We start from the raw sequence: 23,842 nt of genomic DNA, 5'->3' as shown, positions 1-23,842 counted from the left end.
CACACTGAGCAGGAGCTGCAGAGCTGCAGGTTTATGTAAGTGATGCGCGGCTGTGGGCGGGTCTAATCTAATCCAGATGCATGCTGATTAAAACCCTATTGATGAGCTCTCATAACTGACATTATGACAATATAAGCAACCCAACTGCAAATCAGCCGTTTCATAAAACAAACAAGTTTAAAGAATACATTCTTATGTGCTTCAATACACATTGAAACCTGTGGAAAGTTATTAAGATGATGCTTTTTCATAATTGTTACCCCCCCCAATCCCCCCCCCCCCCCCCCCCCCAATTTTTACTCCGTTTTCCACAGTGACCAAGGCTCTTTGTTGTATGTAAATAAATATAAAGACATTCCTTATCTGCAGTTGGCTGCGAACACCAACAAACCACTCCCGCCACATCAAATCTGCTTCATTTCCTTGTTGCTGCCTCTTTTGTTGACCCTCAAAACAGACTCCAATTTGAGCTCTCTGTACTGGAACTACAGGATTTCTGCTAGATTAAGTCCCATCAAATGTCACTCGAATCATTGTTTGATTTTCATTCTATGGTGTAAAGTTGGGGAATATTGGTGTTATATGCTAATTCTAATTTGGCGGCTACACTAAAAATGTATTTTGACGTCTTTTACTTGGTAAAGATTAAAATAGAAAAAGAATAAAGCAAGCTAGTGTTAGAGGCTTATTTTGTTAATTGTATAATAAATAAAAACATAAATAGAATACAAAAATAATAGAGAAGCTAGTTTACAAAAAAAAAAAAAAACAAGCAGCTAGTCAATTTAATATAGAGTGCAATTCTAAAAGGGGAATGTTTTTTTTTTTTTTTTAAGAACAGAATTAGAATAGTGCTAGAGTTAGAGGGTCAAATAAAGATGGAAGATATGTGTTTTTAGCCGATTCTTGAAGATGGCTAAGGACTGAGTTGAGCATGTCATTTCAGCAGGAGGGAACAGTTCATTTAAAAGTCTGTGAAAGTGATTTTGTGCCTGAATTGGTGAAATTATGATGAAATGATGAGTTTGATGGAACCACAAGCAGTTCTGTCTTGGCAAGGTTGAGTCGAAGGTTATGGTCCATCATCCAACATGAAAATGTCTGAGACATGCTGAGATGCGAGCAGCTATTGCTGGATCATCAGGATGGAATGCGAGGTAGAGTTGAGTGTCATCAGCATAGCAGTGGTATGAAAGCGTTTCTGAATGACAGAACCTAATGGTGCCATGTAGACATAGAAGAGAAGTGGTCCAAAAACCGAGCCCTGAGGCACCCCAGTAGTTAACGACTTGGACAGCTCACCTCTCCAAGATACCTTGAAGGACTTATCTGAGATAATTATTAATAATTCGCAGTGCATTAATGAATGTCAACATAAACTCTTGATTTTATACTATTATAATTTTTTAATTAATATTTTAAATTCATTTTTATTTTTATATTTTCTGTTTTCATTTCAGTTTTAGTAATTTTGCTGTGTTTTGTGATTTTAGCTTTTTAAAATTTTCATTTTTATTTCAGTTTTACTTTTAGTTATTTTAGTGCATCTAGGTAAACTAAATGAAACTGAGAACATTTTACAACTAGATGAAATAATATTTTTATTTATTGTATTTATAATTTTTTTTAATAAATTATTTTTGTAATACAAATCTTTATTTTAGATTTAATTTTGTAAAATTGTTTTATGTTTTTAGTTCTATAATAACCTTACTAATGCAATCAAGTAATTTTGCCAAATAAACCTTAGTGTAAATTTGTACTAGATAATTGCACTGGTTTAGGCTAATATGTTTAAGGATGAGAATGAATTTCATTAGTGATCCAAACGAAGGCATCAAACACAGGTTTATTTCTGGTAGTGGTCAGATTGGAAGCATGGCTGTAGATGTCCAGTCAGTAGGTCAGGATTTGTGCAGATGCAGGATTACATGATGCCTTAAAAAACTGCTGAGGCTCAGTATTTAGCTGCACTCTCTGTACTCCAGTGACCTACTATGAGAATCATAAACCTGTCTGTCTCACACACTGTGATGCAATGCTTATGTCTGTGTAACCTTATTACATGTAGTACTTTGTTATGAAATGAGATACATTTTCTAAGAGTCATGTAAAGATACAAATGATTCAGCATAAATAATTATCATCACAATTACAGTGAAAAGTTGAAAGATCCACACGTTTGTGTAAAACCTGACTCCCATTTTCATGCTTCAATGAAAGAACAACATCCGAATGTCTGTCCATAGAGTCACATGATCAATGTCACCAATTTGATTAGTGACCTAGAAATAGTGCAGAATCTGAAATGTTTAAAAACAAACAAACAAACAAAAACTATTTAAAATTAAATAGGGTAATAAATATATATAAACTATTAAATTTACAAAAGCACAAAATTAACTTTAACCTCATTCATATAAATACAGTACATTGTGCCGTTTTTATGGAATTTTTTTTTTGTGTTATTAAAAAATAAATTATAAAAAAACTTTCATAGTATCTCAGTTATACTCAAATAACACTGCATAGCTGTGCTCATATTCCGTACTTCTGCATTCAATATTTCATTCCTATGTATAGTATTTATTATGATTTTGCATGAAATAAGTGGGATCATGTACAGTCAGATGGTCATTATCGCAGAGTTACAAGACAAAACACGGACTGAGCAGCTGCACATCGTCCCTTACATAATAATTACAATTCTTTTCAGTGTTTTCCACAAAAGTGTCTGTTCTTCCCACCATAGGAGTGGATTTGCATAACTCACGGAGTTACATTGTGGTGTGAGGAGGATTGGAGCGCTTCCTAAAAATATGGGCCACTTGGTTTGCTCGGCTGTGCGATGTTGACCCGGGCTTGGGGTGTGAGGTGATGACCCTGTTTTGGAGTGTTACAGAACACTGACCCATTTCTGACCCAGCGCAGGTGAGAGGATTAGTGTCTAGGCCGGCCAGGAACACCTGTCTTGTTCCCCACAGGCCTTAATCCAGGAGAGGCCTCCTCAGCAACAAATTCAGACAATTGGTGTTGGCATCGTTCAGTGAGAGTGTGACACAGCGATGCCGAGCACACTCGTGTTTCTCTAGCTGACGCTCGAATGCGGTGTATGAGATCAGGAGCTGTGCCGCTTTGTTCTTTACTACAGTATCATGTGAGAGAGAGAGTGAGAGAGAGAGAGAGAGAGAGAGAGAGCGCCAACTATCACTAACACGAGCAGGAACACACACTCAAACTCTCACACTCCATCAATACAGACACTTACAGAAACTCTCGAGAAATGGCAGGGTGAAAATTCTCCTAAAAACAAAGAAATTATACGTTTCTGAAAGAAGTTTCATATCTGCAAAAATGAGTTGCTTGTGTCTTCTAATGTTTTTAAAGTGGTCTTTTTTGCTCACCAAGGCTGCATTGATTTGTTCAGAAATACAGAAATTATTACACTACATTCCAAAATAACTGTTTTCTGTGTAAATATATTGTAAAATATAATTTATTTCTGTGATGCTCCGCTGTATTTTCAGCATCATTCCTCCAGTCTTCAGTCTCACATGATCTTCAGAAATCATGAAAATATGATGATTTACTGCTCAAGAAACATTTCTGATTATCATCAATGTTGAACAGTTGTGCCGCTGAACATTTTTTTGTGCAAACTGTGATACTTTTAAAAATATGTGGCTGGAAAGATGATTTTCATCACTTTATTTATTTATATAGCATTACATTAAGGAGAATTTTGTGGGGAAATTTATTTGTCATGATAATGAAATGCACTGCAAATAAAAAAAATAATAAAAAAAAGCAATGCAATGTATATACATGTCTGTGTGTGTACAGTATGTTTGTATGCATGTAATTATATATCATTTTTTGGGTTATGCATGACCCACACATTTCATTGTGACATTCACTCACTCACCACAGCAGCACAGTGAATATTACTCTCTTCTAAAATGACCCGTAGCCGTAACAACAGTGTGTAAATCAATGATAGTGTCACTACATGGTGACGTCAGTGGAAACTTAACCGAATCCAAGAACTTTGACCTAAAACTCCACCATAAACATTCAGCAGCCAATTCCAGTCTTGTGTGTTCGTGAGTGAGTGAGTCATTTGTACTCGTGCCAGTCTAGTTCAGGCCGTGTTTAACCTCAACACACTCGAGCACCATCAACAAAGGAGGATCAGAGGAAGTTTACGGAGAAAACTGAAATCCTCCACACAATGGAGTGAAAGCTGATATTCCGCTGCTCGCTGCAATCCACCGAAGTACATTAGGAGCGAAGTGAACCCCGTTAATCAGCTTGGCTGAGTGATGTGGGCGGATTGGCCTATAAAAGGACTTATGAGCTGGATTCATATAAACACTAGGAACATTAGGAGCACGCAGAGATAAGCTGGTTACAAACCTTCTCAAACAAAGCACATGAGAGAAAGAGAGACGGCCTAAGAATGACAACAACGGGATTTCGATTGTATCGGCCACATTTAGAGTAAAAAAAAAAATCATGAAGGAAGCTCATCAACAAACAAACACTTCGAGATCGGTGGGAACTTGTGCAAATATATTTCTAGACGACATAGAAGAGATCAAAAACGTACACATAAAAACATCTGAGATGTACAATAGCAGTTCACGACTGCATTTCCCCCACAAATACAGTGCATTTTGTGTTACGTGACGCGGGGGTTTCTGACAGACCAAAGATAGAGAAGAGATTTTACAGTATCAAATAGCAACGTGGTGAAATTCCAAAAATACATATATTTATATATAGCATACATGGAATTGCCTTCATTGATATGGGTATATAAATATGAAATCTGAGTAAAAACACTTCTAGTTTATGCAGTTTCGTAAATATTTATGACAGACATTCAAGCTCATCTGGCCTGCATTTAAACCAATGAAAAAGTCCACTAATATATAATTTTTTATAACACTTTATGTATAATACATTATAAAAGTAAGATAAGGATAACACTTTTAATGCATTAATTATGTCTTGTAATGCACTTCATAATGCATACGGTGAACCAGAGTTAAAATACATCATTCTGTTGCTCTTTTGTTGTTTCTGATTGCTTCTGGATAAAAGTGTCTGCTGAATGACTAAATGTAAGCTATACACTAACACATCTTTAAAAAGTGTAATGAATGAAAAACAACCCTTCAAATATTAGAATGCATTTTAACCTTGGTTACAGTTAGTTATGCATTACAACATGCATTGCAAATACTTTATAATGCATTATAAATAAAGGCTTGAAGTGTTACCGATTTTTCTTTTGCGTACAACAGTATTGATCCTCGTGTGTAAAGCTTCACTATTAGACTTTTAGATATACACAGAAGCATTGTCATAAAATCAACAATTTACAGCAAGGTGGTGGAAATAGGGAAAAATAATTAATAAGTCTCTAAATGCAGTCTCCGATCAAGCCGGGATGCAGTGGTTGGGTCTTCGGGACATGATAAAGCCCCTGAGACACACACACCTGTACGAGCCCTCCGTGTTCATGCAGCGAGCGTTAACGCAGTCGAGCGCGTCTTCATCGTCACACTCGTCCACATCTGCAGGAGTCAAACACACATCTTTAGTCGCTTCCCCCAGTGGTGTGGGTGTTTGAGAAGAGATCATGGAGGAACAATCTACCTGTGCACGTCATGCTAGTGATGTCCAGCTGGTAGCCGTCGTAACAGTCGCACGTGTAACCCTCCTCCACGCGAATGCAGCGTCCGTTTTCACAACCGTGGATGATGCCACACTCTTCTGAACTCAGACTCCCGTAGGATTCATATCTCCCTAAAACACACAGGAATCAAGAGTTTTTCAAATACATTTTGATATTTTTTTCACTAGGGTAGACTTTAATTTCAGACTCACGCTCATAGGCTTGTCGTGGTCCCTCCCGTCTGTCAGGAAACATTGGGAATGGGGGCGGGGCTCTCCATGTCTCCTCGCCCTCGCTGTACGGGGAGTTTTCCGGAAGCGGGGCCAAACTGAACGGAGGCCTGTCTGGACGAGATGGCAGGGGTCGAGCATCAAACATTCGCTCGCCATGAGGATCCGGGATACCGAAGGGAGGGCCGGGCGCAGTTTCATAATCATCCTCCTCCTCATAGTAACGACTTCCACTGGAAATGAGTCGAGTACAGTTACACACAATCAGGTTATTACACTTTGCCTACACACATTTTCACAACTTTGCCTCTTTTTTTTTTTTTACACACAAATCCAAGAATTGCACACACAACATGCGAAATGCTTCACATCTCTTGCAAAATGATGCACTGCATTCAAAATATCACAATATGTATCTCAAAAACAAACATCTGCAAACACCTTTGCCATCACATTAATTCCGGTTAGATTTTTGTTTGTTACAGAGAATTGTGTGTTTTATGAAATTGAAAAAGCTGAGTCAAAGGCTGAGAATTAGTGTATGGTTTTGCAGATATGGTGTGTGCTTTCAGAAGTTGTGTGACAAGTAAAAAGTTTGGGCCCTATTTTAACGATCTAGGTGCATGATCTAAATCAACATACAGAACTACCAAATTTTGTTATAAGTGTGACTGCATCATATAATAACTGCTGTTACTAGTGTTCATCATCTGGTTGACTACGTCTTTAATTGATTTTTTTCCAAATACGCAGGCTGATTCTGGTACATGCAATGACTATCCATTATGGCATGTAGGGATTTTTATATATATATTTAGCCAATACAATAATAATCTTTTACATTGCAATACTTTTTTTATATTTGGCATGTTTGTGTGCTGCTGCGTGTCCCTGTGTGTGTAATAAGCAGAGTATACACACGTTGTGTATCCACCTATAAACCTGTCTATATTACCAGCATGCTTTTTAAATACCAAAAAAATACTGCGCCATTGACTTTAGACCAGGTTTTATCATTCGGGTGACCCACTCACCTCGGGGCCGGGGGCCTGTAGGGGGCGTCTGGGAGCCCGTATGAGCTGGGGGGTCTGCCTCTCAGCCCCGACCGCCGTTCACCCGCTCCCACAGGACTGTAGTCATCGTAACCAGGGGATATATTCGGTTCGGGGTACTCTGGGGGGCTGTACGGCGGGCGGTACCCTCCTCTTCCAGACAAGGGCCCCGAGCCGAAGCGCTCGTAGTAACGAGGAGAGTAAGGAGGAGGACCGAACTCATTACACAGAGCCTCATAGGCCTCTAATCAGGAGTCAGACAGAGAGACTAAATGAGTGTGTGAGGGTTGGGCAAAATTGAACTTTAACATCAAAATTTAAAAAAAATAAACATTTTCACCACTTTAGCATACTTTTATTATGGAAAGAATACACTTAGAATATACTCGAGTGTGAACTAAATGTAATGTTACGGACACTTAAGTGCATTTTATTCAAAACTTTAGAACTTTAGAGTGTTTTTTGACCCACTTAAGTAGGACTTCAATACATGTTTATTTGTAACTTCATAATTTCTTATATTGTCTTTGAAATGGTAAAACTTACTCCTGAATGTACTGACAAGCATTTTAAAATATACTTGAATGTAATTTCTATTGAAACTTATATTTAAATATATTTGCAAGTGCATATTTGGAATGAAGCTGCAATTTAGTACAATTCAAATATATTAACTTAACATAATATGAAATGTCATGCTACAGTTAAAATATACAGTGCTTTACCCATGCTTTAGTATGGTAGTAAACACATCAAAACAAGTGTACTTCCTTAAAACACAACAAAATATTATTAAAACATAATGACTTCAAATGTATTCAAAAGTAAAAAGTATTCAGTTGACATTATTACAAAGCACACTTTTTAAAAAGTCTTCTAAAGTGTGTTAAGAAACAGCCATGAAACTGTCTCTCTTTAAATCACTTAAGTGCTCTTTTATTTCAGTAGTATTTTATTATCTTCAAGGACAGTCTTTAATAGCATACTTTTGAGATTTGAAGGACACTTCAAGTGCACATTCAGTACACTTTAGCACACTATTTTAACAAGGCTTGTAAACCTGATTAATGTTGCTTGGCTTGATTTTGAAGACTTCAAATAAAAATAAAATACAATAAAAAAATTCCACTGCCTGAGTAATTTATTTAAAAAAACTGAAATGTGATGTCAAATCAAATTCAAATTTAGGAGTTGATCTGAATTTAAAAGGCATTAGATGCGTCCCAAATATGCACTTATACATTATGTATTCGACCATGTAATGTATGAATTTTATAAGGTTATTTGTCATAGATAATTGATTATCTCCTCCCCCTCCCTTGTTGAGTGCAGGAACTGTCCAATATACCACACTATTTTTTTTTTGTGCACCATCCAGGTATTTAAAGCACACTTTTTTTTGGTGAAATTTTCAGTGTGAACTCATTACTCTCACTATTTATACTACAAAACGACACAGAATAGTGCATAAGTACACAAATTGGGATGCATTGAGAATCTAGTTCTGAATGGCACACATTTCTTTTGTGTGTGTGTTGTATGTGTGTGTGTGTGTGTGTGTGTGTGTGTGTACCTTCATCTCTGCGGGGGCAGAGGGCACACTGCAGACCCCAGGCTTCACCATACAAACAGCAGCACTCAGTGAAGGTCAGCTGAGTTCCTAACAAAGGACTCTGACACACTAGACTCGCTGTGACGTGACGCCAACAGAAGTTTAAGTTCTCATCTGAGAAAAACACAGACATACAGATGACAAATAAACTTTAAAAAGGACCTAAAGTTGTCATTTTACACATCACAACTTTGATATTTTTCCATTCTTAAAGGGACAGTTCGCCAAAAAATTTAATCAGTTACTCACTCTTATGTCGTTCAGAACTTATAAGGGTTTCATTTATCTTTAAAACAAAAATTAAGATATTTTTAAATAAACTTCTGCAAGAGGTTTATTCTTGCATGTCATTCTAGTGATCGAGCTTCCACTGACCATATTTGATGAGCTCTAAATGTGTGTTGGTGGATATGTGAATAAAAACCTACATTAAATCTGTTTAAACTGCTTGATTACAGGGTATTTACAAACTTTAACTTTAAATTTTTGGTGATTTGGACTTACAGTGGAGGGAATAAAATAAAATCGTGTTCGGAAGGACTTGAGGGTTAATTTTTGGCAAAAATGCATATAAAAATACCAAAAAAATATATATTAAATACCAAAAATATACATAAAATTTTATTAAATATCTCTTTAAAACCAAAGCTTTTAACTCATAATTTATATAAAAATATTTAATAAAAAAATTATAGCATTAAAATAAAATATAATTGCAAAAATAATTGAATAAAAAATAAAAATACATTTTTTGCTTAACATAAAATTTAGATACGAAAATGTAACAAAACACATCTAGTAGTAAAATAAAATATAATTACATAAAGTGACAAATATTTATTGTAATACAAAATATCCTTTTTAAAAATAAAGACTTAACTTAAAGTTTATAAAAAAAAATATTTTGAAATCTATCACAATCTATATATATATATATATATATATATATATATATATATAGAAGTAAAATCAAATATTATCATAATGGGATGGTCAAAAATATATTTTTTTAATAAAAATAAAATACAAATAGTTATATGGCCAGCATGAAATACTGGTGGTTGCTAAATGTTATTAAAGGCAGTGTCAGAGAAGTCATTGTAGTCTGAGTGAGTCTCTGTGCATCTCTCACCCTCGGCGAGGTCGCTGGCATTGACACAGTTGCGCTGTGTGTCGTCCAGCACTAGAGGGGGCTCACACGTACAGTAAAACGTTCCCAGTGTATTGACACACTGACCGCCAGTGCAGGTCTCCTCACTCTCACATTCATTATTATCTACAGGAGAGACAGAGAGACAGAAACATCAGTCTGCTGAGCTGACGTCTATCCCGGCAAGCACTGGTGATTTGAAGGCTGACCGATGCACTCCAGCAGATCCGTGTCGTAGTAGAATCCACTGGGACAGTAACAGGCGTAGCCAGGAATGTTGTTGACACACACGCCGCCTTTACACACCTCCGGGTCAAACAGCTTACACTCATCCACATCTGTCCGGAGAACAAACACACTCAGATTAGAAACAGCCAATGCATGGGGACTTGAGGGACATTTATGTGAGAGTCTGTTTACCCTTGTAGCTGAACGCTCCCGTTTCAGTGGTGATGTACCCTCTTCCGCTGGGACACAGCGACTGGAATTCCACTGAACGGAGAGATATTGATGACAGGAAAAAAGTGAATAACTCATTCGTGTGAAAACTGGAATTTGCACTTGAAATCTTAAGCGTATTTTTAATACTGTCCTTGCAGATATTAATTTAAATTTAAGTGCAATTAAAGAGAGACACTTTCATGACTGTTTCTCAACACACTTAAGTAGACTTTTAAAAAGTGCACTTTGTACTAATGTCAAATTAAAAGTTTTAATTTAAAATACACTTAAGATCATTATGTTTTAAAAAACTTTGGTCATGTTTTAAAGAAGTACACTTATTTTGAAGTGTTTACTTACATAAAGTTAATACATTTTAAAATGCAACTTAAATTTAATGTGCAGATCCATTACACTAAAATGTGTAATTGCAAATATATTTAAAATGATAAAAAGTTTCAATAGAAATTATATTAAAGTATACTTGAATTAAAATTTCAAAAACTTTTGAATTATGAAATCACATTAAAATGCACTTAAGAATGTTTTTTTTTTAATTCATCAATTCAGTTCATAAAATACATTGAATAAATGAATTTTAATATATTTAAACTATTTTAATACATTTACACTATACATCATTTTTATTTAAATAACATGGAATTAACGGTCCAAAAACCTTATATTGTCTTCAAGATTATTATATAGTAGTCAAAATTTGAAGTGGATTAAAACCTTTCATCACATTTGCCTTAGAACCTAAAACCAAAATAGGACAACTTTTTAATGAACGTTTTTGATCCGCTTTAAATGTTGACTACTATAGTTACTAAACTAAACTAAACTAAACTAGACTAAACTAAACTAAAATTGTTATTTTAAATAAGATAATATTATATTTAACACTAAACATTATTTCAGCTAATTATTCAACATTTATAATTTTAATGTATTTTATCAGGATGTACTTACGTAAAAAAAATATATAGACATAAAAAGCTACTAAAGAATATACAAAAAAAACTATACAAACTAAACAAAATGAAATTAACTGAAATTTTTATTATATAAAATTATTTTTATTATTTTATTTTATACTGCAGCATTTCCTCAGTGTTAGTGTGTGTTTGTTCACCTGTTCCCATCTCGGGACAGACGTCATATTGGCACATGAGGCCCCAGCCCCGTCCCGCTGTACAGCAGCACTCCTGCAGCGTGGTGTTTGGGGCCAGTATCTTGCAGGAGTATGGCTCAGATACACCATAGTAACACTCTCTGGTTTCTCCGGGCCGAGACTGCAGCAGAGAGCCAGACGATCCAGCCGAGGAAGAGGAGGCTCTGCCAGGCGGCTCTGACCGACCTGCAGCCAATCCACATGCAGTAACACTTCATTTTGGGTCCCGTTCTCACTATCAACTAGCTGCTTGTTAGCATGCATAATTACTAGCATATTATTAGTATTTATAAAGCATGTACAGTATTAATGGCTTATTCTGCACAAACATATTCTAGATCCCTAAATCCAAATCAATACCAAAACTTAACAACTACTTTACTAACTATAAATAAAATAAAGTAGAAGTTTATTGAGGGCAAAGTCATCGTTAATGATTACTTAATAGTAGGAATTGTCCCCAAACTAAGGTGTGACCAGACAAATTGTCCTTAATCATTTGGAAATAAAGTTTCAAATACTATCGAAATATTTTTCACTATAGAAATATCATTACATTTTCAGAACTCAAGAAGGCATTCGAGACAGTGGCCAGATAAGGACTCATTACACTTATAAATATCTCTTCTGAAAAACAAGTGCACTTAATCATACTGAATGTGCTCTTGTAGTATACTTCAAAGTTTAAAAGTATATATATAAAAAAAACTTTCCTTGCGAATAATATAATATTACTTTTAAAAGACCACTTAAGTGACTTTGAGCGACACTTTCATGACACACTTAAGTAGACTTTAAAATTAACTTTGTAATGATGTCAAAACACTCTACTTTAAAGGACATTTTAAATCATTATGTTTAAATAATATTTTGTCCAGTGTTAAAAAAGTGAACTTTTAAAATCAATAAAAGAAATTATGAAACGGCATATAATGATGTACTGAAGTCCTATTTAAGTGGGTCAAAACATTCTTAAGTTTAACTAACTGCATTTAATATAAGTGTAAACTATAATAAATTTTTATTTGTTTGTAAATAACATAGCAGTTATGTGTCCAAAAATGTACATTCAGTTCACACTTAAGTTCCACAAGGATCCGTCCTAGGTCCCCTTCTATTTTCAATATACATGTTGCCCCTTGGTAATATTATTAGAAAATACGGAATTAGCTTCCACTGTTATGCTGATGATACTCAGCTATATATCTCAAGGAGACCAGATGAAACCTCTAAATTATCTAAGCTAACAGAGTGTGTTAAAAATGTAAAAGATTGGATGACCAATAATTTTCTCCAATTAAATTCGGATAAGACAGAGATATTAATTATTGGACCAAAAAACACTACACAGAATCTTGTAGATTACAATCTGCAACTAGACGGATGTGCTGTTACTTCCTCTACAGTCAGAAATCTGGGTGTAATATTAGACAGCAACTTGTCTTTTGAAAATCATATTTCACATGTTAAAAAAAACTGCATTCTTCCATCTTAGAAACATTGCCAAGCTACGAAACATGTTATCTGTTTCTGATGCAGAAAAGCTAGTTCATGCATTCATGACCTCTAGACTGCACTGTTGTAATGCACTTCTAGGTGGTTGTCCTGCATCTTCAATAAACAAGTTACAGGTAGTCCAAAATGCAGCAGCTAGAGTCCTTAACAGGTCAAGAAAATATGATCATATTACCCCAATTTTACAGTCTCTGCACTGGCTACCTATTAAGTTCCGTATCAGTTACAAATTATTATTACTTACCTATAAGGACCTAAATGGTTTAGCCCCTGCATACCTAACTAGTCTTATACCACGCTACAATCAATCATGCTCCCTAAGGTCACAAAACGCTGGACTTTTGGTAGTTCCTAGGATAGCAAAGTCCACTAAAGGAGGTAGAGCTTTCTCACAATTGGCTCCCAAACTCTGGAATAGCCTTCCTGATAATGTTCGGGGTTCAGACACACTCTCTCTGTTTAAATCTAGATTAAAAACGCATCTCTTTCGCCATGCATTTGAATAATGTATCTTAAATTGTGAGTGTCGTTGTATCTGATCAAATGTGCATTCTTATTCTTTAGCTTGGGTTAAACTAATTAATTTTACTTTTTGAACAGCAGCTATGCTTATGATGTCTCTATTTGTTTCTATGTTTTGCCACGGGATTTACATCCCGTGGTAACTAGGATTTACACAAGCTCCAGTCTGGATCCAGAACACCTGAGAAGAGATGATGCTGACCCTCAGAGGACCTCAGATGATGCTAACCCTGAATCAACAACAGAACTAACAAATATTGCTACATGTGTGACTGCATCATATAATAATTATTATATTAATTTATTATTATTATTAATAATATTAATAATGTTCATCATCTGGCTGACTACGTCTTGTATTAATTTTTCTACAAATCCTGTCATACGTGCACAAACTGACAGTCACCACTTATAAGCTATTACTAAATATTGTAGAAACATAATTTTCTTTAAAGTTGCTTTGTAACGATTTGTTTTGTAAAAAGACTATAATAAACTTGAATTGAATTGAAAGTATATTGTTTAAAAGTACATTATATGTACCCCCAAAGGATACAATTATTTAAATAAAAACGATACGGGCAATTTAAATAAAAGTAGATTATTTACCCAGTATCTGCATGAGGATTATTACTTGTATGACACAGAATCACTGCCTATGTAGAGTGTAACATCAGTGTTACTTCAGTGTTACATCATTGTTACATCAGTATAACATCAGTATAACATCAGTGTTACATCTGTGTTACATCAGTGTAACATCAGTATAACAACAGTGTTACATCAGTTATACATCAGTATAACAACAGTGTAACATCAGTTATACATCAGTGTAACACCAGTGTAACACCAGTGTTACATCAGTATAACATCTGTGTACATAAGTGTAACATCAATTACATCAGTATAACATCAGTGTTACATCAGTATAACAACAGTGTAACATCAGTGTTACATCAGTGTTACATCAGTGTTACATCAGTGTAACATCAGTGTAACACCAGTGTAACACCAGTGTTACATCAGTATAACAACAGTGTAACATCAGTGTAACATCAGTGTTACATCAGTGTAACATCAGTGTAACATCAGTGTAACATCAGTGTAACACCAGTGTTACATCAGTATAACATCTGTGTACATCAGTGTAACATCAATTACATCAGTATAACATCAGTGTTACATCAGTATAACAACAGTGTAACATCAGTGTAACATCAGTGTTACATCAGTGTTACATCAGTGTAACATCAGTGTAACATCAGTGTAACACCAGTGTTACATCAGTATAACATCTGTGTACATCAGTGTAACATCAGTTACATCAGTATAACATCAGTGTTACATCAGTGTTACATCACTGTAACATCAGTGTTACATCAGTTGCTTGTAGTCAGCAGAAAGTCAAGCAGCTGCCTTGTTTTTGGAACAAAGGCATCGTGTTTGTTATATTTTTTGGTATGCATATGTTTATGTTATATAAAGCAATAAAATATAAACTTAATTTATAGCAATAAAAAAACTTATTATTTTCATAATCATTATTATTTCCATAATCATTATTGCTAGCAGTAGTTTTAGTAATACCAGTAGAGGGCAGCACTGAAACAGAGTTACTGTGCACCTGCTGGAGGTTCATTAGAGTGTGTGTGTGTGTGTGTGTGTTACCTGTGCTCTCTCTGTTCACACACTGGCCTGCATTTGGGTCAAATTCCTCCTGTCCGTTCTCACACTCACACGTGAACGAGCCCTCGACATTCCAGCAGCGCGCCGAGCCACACACACCCTGCATCGTCTCACACTCGTTTATGTCTGCGCAGAGAGAGACACAAAGTGGTTACATAGAGAAGAGGGAAAAAACACAATTTCTAAAGAAAAAAAAAATGAAATTAAATGTATTGAATGTGCACTTGTGGTGGAATTCAAATCTTGCAAATATATTAATGAAATAAAAGGCCACTTAAGTGACTTAAAGAGAGACACTTTCATGACTGTTTATTAACATACTTAAGTAGACTTACAAAAAAGAAAAAAAAAAAACATATTAAAAGTTTTACTTTAAAGAATCATGGCCATGAGCTAGAAATAATCCCCTCGGTTTATTATTTGACTGGCATTTTAGTTAAATTGTGGCCACGTTTTACTTAATAATCTCCTTTTTATTATTTTATTTTATTGTATAGATATGGTGGCAATTTTAAAAAGTGCACTTTGTAATCATGCCAAATGTATTTGTTACTTTAAAACATGATGATGTAAAATGCACTTTAATTTAAAATGTAATTACAAATATATTTTAGAATAAGTACACACAAATACATGACGTTTCAATAGAAAAGACATTAAAATATATGTTTGTTGATCATAAATGCTTGTCAATAAATTTAGAAGATACTTTCACCATATAAAAGTAATTATGAGATGACCTATAAAGATGATCTGAAGTCCCACTTAAGTGGGTCAAAAAAACTCTTAATTTAACAAATCACATTTAATACACATTTAAACTGTAATGCACTTTTATTTAAATCACATGCAGTGAGTACATTAAGTGCCTGAGAACATGCAGTTCACACTCTTTCAAAGTATATCATTTCTGAAATATCTCCTGTGTTTTTAAATGTCACTTGTTTTCCTGCAGTCATGGACTCACCCACACACATCTGTCCATCTCTGGTGGACGTGTAGCCCTGGTCACACAGACACTGATATGTGCCGATCAGATTCTGGCAGAAGGCGTGATGTCCGCACACCGTCTCGTTAGCGCACTCGTTAATGTCTGCGAGAGAGACCCTGCTGTCATTCTGCACATGTGTGTGTCTGTGTGTGTGTGTGATTTGCTGCCGGTCAGACTCACCCACACACTCTCCAGAGGCAGTGATGTGGTATCCGGGCTCACAGGATGCCAGACAGCTGAACGAGCCGATGGTGTTCTCACAGCGCTGGGATCCACACACCAGTCGCTCCGAGTCCAGACACTCGTTCACATCTGCAGAGCAAACTGAGCTGAGATCTACACACACACACACACTCATCCCTGACACACAACTACTTTACTGGCCACGTGGGAGCTTCACACTACAAGCACAAATAAAGTGTAAAACAAAGGGAAAAGCTAAAAAAAATCATTCTAATTTCAAATTATATTACAATAATTGTACACTTTTTATTATGTCTCTATAATGACTTAACATTATCATTTTATCGTATAATATACTTTTTTTAACAGTGCTGAAAATTTGCCTAAGAAATTCTAATGTGAACTTTTCCCTAAGAACTTTTATTTTATTTTATTTTATATAATTCTTTTCACCTTACATGCAGAAGAAAATGTACATCACATACATTTAAGTTAAATAATTTTAGTTTAGTTAGTTTGTTTAATATTGTTTAACGCCATGTTAGGATCGGGTCTATTTATTTATTTCATGGTAAACACAAGGTCAGCATCATAATCCATACAATTTTACATTATTATATTAACTTGAAATAAAACAAAAATTCTAAAATACATTCAGGTGATACATTACATTATCTTTCACTTGAACATCCACATTTTAGTAATTTGTGTCATTGTTTCAGTTAAATCATAATTGTTGTATTAATTTGTCCCTCGTTTAATTTGACCACAATAATGTTTTTTTTTTCTACATTTAATTTAATTTAATTTAATTTAATTTAATTTAATTTAATTTAATTTAATTTAATTTAATTTAATTTAATTTAATTTAATTTAATTTAATTTATTTGCTGTTGTTAATATATGTTAATTTAACATATTGGTAATACTTTATTATTTTAATTTTAGTTGTTGTTTTCTTCAGCATGAAATTGAGGAAAGTATAACATACTGTTTGTATGTTATCCCGATGTAACCCCTAGAAATGTTGTGATAGTAATCTGTGGATGTGTGTGTGTGTGTGTGTGTGTGTGTGTGTGTGTGTGTGTGTGTGTGTGTGTGTGTGTGTGTGTGTGTGTGTGTGTGTGTGTGTGTGTGTGTGTGTGTGTGTGTGTGTGTGTGTGTGTGTGTGTGTGTGTGTGTGTGTGTGTGTGTGTGTGTGTGTGTGTGTGTGTGTGGTTTACCCAGGCAGGCTGTTCTCTCTGGGTTGGTGGTGAAGCCGGTGTTACAGTGGCACAGAAACGATCCCTCAGTGTTGGTGCAGCGGCCATCCTGACAAACTCCCTCCTGAACACACTCGTCCACATCTGGAAACACACACACAATGCATGAGATCATCCCACGCAGAAGCCATCAGTAATGCTCAGTCTCACAACAGTTTTGCTCTGCTCTGGATGATTCAGATCGAGCTGGATTCACAGGAACAGGAAGACTGGATAACTGCATATTGAGTCAAATTAGCCCAATTACTGAAAGTCGCTCGATGATTGCGCAAAACATGTGTCTTTTATTATGAGCATTTTACACCCTCTCTCTGACCCTCTGTATCAAACTGGCTGCTTTTTGCTGTACTGTTCCTTTAAGATCTCAGTGGAGAACACCTATGAGTGCTGTAATAATACATACACGTTTGATTAAAAGTTCATAAAACTAAATTAATTTAAATGTCAGTAAATATTAATAAAATATTATAATATAAAAATGTGTCAATATATAGATATATGTAAACAAATAAATTATTAAAATGTCATTCAAATAAACACGTATGTTTAAAATGAAATGTGTCAAAAAATAAATAATATAAAACTTTTCTGCAGAAAAAAAGCAAGTGTTATAGTTTCTGACCTACATTTTTAATTACTAAATTAAAACTAACTAAATATTTAAACAAAATATTTTCAATAAAAGTATATGCATTTGCAATATAAATGATTCAATACTAAACACATAGAAAAATGATCTCCAATTACAGATTCTCTACAGTATGTGAGGGTGATGTGCAGATGTTTCCCTTTATCATATTCTGCCTAATTATCCTGCATCTTGATTTTATCTTCTAGGGTGTGTGGTGGACTCGTTGAAAGGAGAAATGTTTACTTCAGACGTTTGACTAATGCAGCTATGTGAACAGAATCATTCCATCAGAGAATTAAGGAACATTTCAAATCGGAGAGATTGAAACAACTCCCTGATGACAAGGTCTTATATAAATTCAAGTTTGCTGAGAAAAGCGCCAGTCACGGTATAAATTTTGTGAGAAACGCCTGCTTAATGTTGGCTGTGCATCTCCTCTGGAGCCATACCTTGGCAGGACGTCCCGTTAGCAGCGCTCCTGTAGCCCTGCGCACAAACACACTTATAGGATCCCTCCGTGTTCACACACTCTCCACTCGGGAAGCAGAAATCTCCTTCCAGACACTCGTTAATGTCTGAGCCGGACAGAAGGGTGTTAAAAACAAACTCATTTGTGATCCTGGACCACAAAACCAGTCATAAGGGTCCGTTTGTTTAAAATGAGATTTGTAAATCATCTCAAAGATTAATAAATAAGATTTCCATTGATATATGGTTTATTAGAGGACAATATTTTGCTGAGATGCAACTATCTGAAAATCTGGAATCTGAGGGTGCAAAAAAATCTAAATATTGAGAAAATCATCTTTAAAGTTGTCCAAATTAAAGATTTTTAGCAATGAATATTACTAATCAAAAATTAAGATCCCTTTAAGTCGGTCACTCTCGACGCCACGTCGGTGACCGACGAGAATGTGATATCACTTTAATAGACCAATCTACTTCGAATGTAAACTAAACAAGCCAATGTACAATGGCATGCAATTATTGTATCCAGCTGCTGCTGATCACAAAGTGAGTATAAGAAGGCAGCAGGTGCAATGCATACCAGCTTTTCACTTCGGAGCCGAGCGTTAGTATCATTCTGCTCAACTGTGTCTGCTGTGAACTAAGAGTTCAATTGGGGCGTGGAAGCGCGGAACTCACCATGTCCGAGTTACACCGGCCTGTCGCAAAACCCTCACCCCGTGGTCAGATCTTGCGTTTCTCCGGGCAGGGGTGCCCCTAGAGCAGATCTCCAGGCATGCTGCGGTTTACACGGATGCCTCCACCACCGGCTGGAGGGCCACGTACAATGGGCATGCAGTCTCAGGGGTTTGGACGGGCCCGCAGCTGCAGTGGCAAATCAATTGGCTAGAGTTGTTAGCAGTGCACCTTGGCTTGAACCGTCTCAAAGGTCACTTACAAGGCAAACATGTGCTGGTCCGAATGGACAACACAGCGACCGTTGCGTACATCAACGGACAAGTTGGTCTGCGCTCCCGTCGCATGTCCCAACTCGCCCGCCACCTCTTCCTTTGGAGTCGGAAGGTTCTGAGGTCACTTCCGCCGTTTAGTCCTATGAGGAAAGATCTACTGACTCAGAGACGGGGCACCATTTGGCACCCGCATTGAGGCCTTCGGAAACTCCATGTCTGGTCCCTGGATGGGATGAGGAGGTTCTAGGTGACCTACCCCAGGAAGTAGTAGACACCATTACTTCGGCAAGAGCACCATCTATGAGACACGCTTTCGCCTTGAAGTGGAACCTGTTCGTCGAGAGGTGTTCTTTTCGCTGAGAGGTACCCCGTAGATGCCCGATTGCAGTCGTGCTTTCCTTTCTGCAGCAAGGGCTGGAGCGAAGGCTGTCTCCCTCAACCCTTAAAGTCCAGGTTACCGCTATTGCTGCGTATCATGACCCCGTGAAAGGGAAGTCTTTAGGTAAGCATGACCTCATCATCAGGTTCCTTGTCAGGGAGGTTAAATCCTTCCCGGCCCCCCTCTATACCCTCTTGGGACCTGATTCTAGTGCTTAAATCTGTACAGCAGGGCCCATTTGAGCCTTTGCATTCAGTTGAGCTAAAGTTTCTTTCATTAAAAACTCTGCTCCTGCTTGCACTGGCCTCCATCAAGAGGGTAGGGGACCTGCATGCATTTTCAGTCTACGATTTGTGCCTAGAGTTTGGGCTGGCCGACTCCCAGGTAATCCTGAGGCTCCGGCCCAGCTAGGTGCCCAAGGTTCCCAGTACACCCTTCAAAGACCAAGTGGTGAACCTGCAAGCACTGGCCCTGGAGGAGGCAGACCCAGCCCTGGCTTTGCTCTGTCCCATCCGAGCATTGAGATGCTACGTAGACCAGACACAAAGCTTCAGGACCTCAGACCAGCTCTATGTCGGTTACGGAGGCCGGCAGAAGGGGAATGCTATCTCTAAGCAGAGGATGGCCTACTGGATTGTGGATGCCATAACTTATCAGGCACAGGGTGTGCCCTGCCCATTCAGGTTGCGAACTCACTCAACTAGAACTGTTGCATCCTCCTGGGTGCTGGCTCGTGGCGCCTCACTGACAGATATTTGTAAAGCTGCAGGCTGGGCGACCCCTAACACGTTCGCTAGGTTCTATCGCCTTCGTGTAGAGCCGGTATCCTCCGGTATTCTCACCTCAAACGGGTAGTGGCACTGAGAGGCCCCGGTTAGTGTCGGCTTGCTTAACCTGCTCCAAAGTGTCCGTACTGTAGACCCTGCTGAGATCCTCCATCACCCTAGGCAGCTGGTTGCGGCGGAACATCCGTCGCCAGGCCTTCATGAAGAATCCGTGAGAACCATGGAAGGCTTGGTTCCATATTGAGACCTAAACGGTACTCATATGTGTATAGTCCACGGTATAGCCTTAGAGCCTGTGTTTCCCCGGGAAGACTTCAGCCTTCCCAAGAGGTTTTTAATCACCACAAATTTTTCCATATACACCTAAACGGATGCTATATGTGTATTTGCCCCCGAGACCTCCTTCAGGAAGAATGGGGCTGTTTTCCCAGTGTTATCCAATCTCACCCAGTGAGGTAGTGCTTTGACAATGGTGAGTGGAACTACTTGTTCCGAGCCCCGGCCTACACCTAATACGGACGCAGGTGGCTCACACAGTGCACTGGAAGGGGCAGCACCCATCGGGCTTTGGTAAGGATCCCATTCTCGTCGGTCAGCGACGTGGCTTCGAGAGTGACCGACTGAAAGGGAATGTCTTGGTTACGTATGGTAACCCTTGTTCCCTGAAGGAGGGAACGGAGACGCCATGTCCCGTCGCCATGGTTGCTGTACCGCCACTGAGCTGACGGGTCTCTGGCTCGGCTCCTCAGCGAAAACATGGTGTGCGTTGAACCTGCTGCCTTCTTATACTCACACTGTGATCAGCGGCAGCTGGATGCAATAATCGCATGCCAATGTGGATTGGCTCGTTTAGTTTACACTCAAAGTAGATTGGTCTATCGAAGCGATATACCATTCTCGTCGGTCACAGACGTGGCGTCTCCGTTCCCTCCTTCAGGGAACGAGGGTTACTATACGTAACCAAGACGTTATGTTATATCTATGGTAGGAAATTTACAACATATCTTCAAGGAACATGATCTTTATTTAATATCCTAATGATTTTTGGCATAAAAGAAAAATCTATAATTTTGATCCATACAATGTATTTTTGGCTATTGATACAAATATACCCCAGCGACTTAAGACTGCTTTTGTGCTCCAGAGTCACATATTTGCATATAAATACATGTAAATATTATCGAACTATATGCATGCATTTGTTTACATAATATATGTATAATATACACAGTACACACACAACAGAAACTTTCATTTTGGATGTGATTAATTGTTTGACAGCACGACTCTGAACAGAAGATGAGTATAAAGCAGTTATATTTGTCTGACCTCTGCACTGGCGCCGTGGTCCGGCTGCTCTGAACCCTGGTGAGCAGTCGCAGCGGTACGATCCGTCCGTGTTCACACACACGCTCTGCGGCCCGCACAGGTGAGGATTCACACATTCATCATTGTCTGAGAGGAAAACAACATGAAACGAGTTAGCTGAGACAGTGCACAAACATACAAGCTGGGCATTTATTAATTTCATATTTGTCTGACAACACAGGTTTAGTCTGACATGCATCTCATACTTTATCACTTTATCTTCTGCCTTGTTGCTCCCTTATTATGTCAATCATGCTTTTTGCACCAACAATAGATATCATTTAGTTTTCATGACATTTTACGCCCTCTCTCTGAATCTCTGAATTAAACAGACTGATTTTTGCTGTACTGTGCCTTTAAGACCTATTCATAAAACACATATGTAGGATTCTGAATGCCTTATTAATAAAAAAAAAATTTCGTAAAAAGTGTCAATAAATAAATAAATATGTCAGTAATTTAATAAATCAAGAAATGTGTCAATAATTAAATTATTTATTTAATTTCAACAAATAAATCTTGAAATGTGTCAGTGTCATACACTCACCTATAGGATTATTAGGAACACCATACTAATACTGTGTTTGACCCCCTTTTGCCTTCAGAACTGCCTTAATTCTATGTGGCATTGATTCAACAAGGTGTTGAAAGCATTCTTTAGAAATGTTGGCCCATATTGATAGGATAGCATCTTGCAGTTGATGGGGATTTGTGGGATGCACATCCAGGGCATGAAGCTCCCGTTCCTCCACATCCCAAAGATGCTCTATTGGGTTGAGATCTGGTGACTGTGGGGGCCATTTTAGTACAGTGAACTTATTGTCATGTTCAAGAAACCAATTTGAAATGATTCGAGCTTTGTGACATGGTGCATTATCCTGCTGGAAGTAGCCATCAGAGGATGGGTACATGGTGGTCATAAAGGGATGGACATGGTCAGAAACAATTTGCACTAAGGGGCCTAAAGTGTGCCAAGAAAACATCCCCCACACCATTACACCACCACCACCACCAGCCTGCACAGTGGTAACAAGGCATGATGGATCCATGTTCTCATTTTGTTTACTCCAAATTCTGACTCTACCATCTGAATGTCTCAACAGAAATCGAGACTCATCAGACCAGGTAACATTTTTCCAGTCTTCAACTGTCCAATTTTGAAAGTGAAAAAAAGAAAGTGACATGACATTCAGCCAAGTATGGTGACCCATACTCAGAATTCATGCTCTGCATTTAACCCATCCAAAGTGCACACACACAGAAGTGAACCCCCGGAGAGCAGTTGGGGGTTCAGTGCCTTGCTCAAGGGCACTTAAGTCATGATATTGCCAGCCCGGGATTCGAACCCACAACCCTAGGTTTAGGAGTCAAACTCTCTAACCACTAGGCCACGACTTCCCCACAATTTTTTGGTGAGCTCGTGCAAATTGTAGCCTCTTTTTCCTATTTGCAGTGGAGATGAGTGGTACCCGGTGGGGTCTTCTGCTGTTGTAGCCCATCCGCCTCAAGGTTGTGCGTGTTGTGGCTTCACAAATGCTTTGCTGCATACCTCGGTTGTAACGAGTGGTTATTTCAGTCAAACTTGCTCTTCTATCATCTTGAATCAGTCGGCCCATTCTCCTCTGACCTCTAGCATCAACAAGGCATTTTCACCCACAGGACTGCCCCATACTGGATGTTTTTCCCTTTTCACACCATTCTCTGTAAACCCTAGAAATGGTTGTGCGTAAAAATCCCAATAACGGAGCAGATTGTGAAAT

General features: G+C 37.6%; 1 protein-coding gene across 1 annotated transcript in view; it reads right to left on the bottom strand.

Moving 5' to 3' along the window:
- Nucleotides 1-4,551: 4,551 nt before the first annotated feature.
- Nucleotides 4,552-23,842, bottom strand: part of LOC132101147 (latent-transforming growth factor beta-binding protein 4-like) — an 89,120-nt gene continuing 69,829 nt past the window's right edge. Inside the window, exons 24-38 of the mRNA XM_059505862.1 lie at nt 22,044-22,169; nt 18,582-18,707; nt 17,463-17,585; nt 16,237-16,368; nt 16,033-16,158; nt 15,048-15,191; nt 11,304-11,528; nt 10,148-10,219; nt 9,937-10,065; nt 9,710-9,853; nt 8,539-8,691; nt 6,948-7,209; nt 5,896-6,146; nt 5,665-5,814; nt 4,552-5,582 (exon numbers count right to left, since the gene is read on the bottom strand). Coding sequence (XP_059361845.1) covers nt 5,446-5,582; nt 5,665-5,814; nt 5,896-6,146; nt 6,948-7,209; nt 8,539-8,691; nt 9,710-9,853; nt 9,937-10,065; nt 10,148-10,219; nt 11,304-11,528; nt 15,048-15,191; nt 16,033-16,158; nt 16,237-16,368; nt 17,463-17,585; nt 18,582-18,707; nt 22,044-22,169 — 2,300 coding nt within the window. The 3' untranslated portion in view covers nt 4,552-5,445. The remainder of the gene's footprint in view (nt 5,583-5,664; nt 5,815-5,895; nt 6,147-6,947; nt 7,210-8,538; nt 8,692-9,709; nt 9,854-9,936; nt 10,066-10,147; nt 10,220-11,303; nt 11,529-15,047; nt 15,192-16,032; nt 16,159-16,236; nt 16,369-17,462; nt 17,586-18,581; nt 18,708-22,043; nt 22,170-23,842) is intronic.

This window comes from Carassius carassius, chromosome 23 (assembly GCF_963082965.1).
Source record: "Carassius carassius chromosome 23, fCarCar2.1, whole genome shotgun sequence".
NCBI classification, from domain to species: Eukaryota; Metazoa; Chordata; class Actinopteri; order Cypriniformes; family Cyprinidae; genus Carassius; species Carassius carassius.
This window is presented reverse-complemented; position numbering and strand designations above follow the sequence as displayed.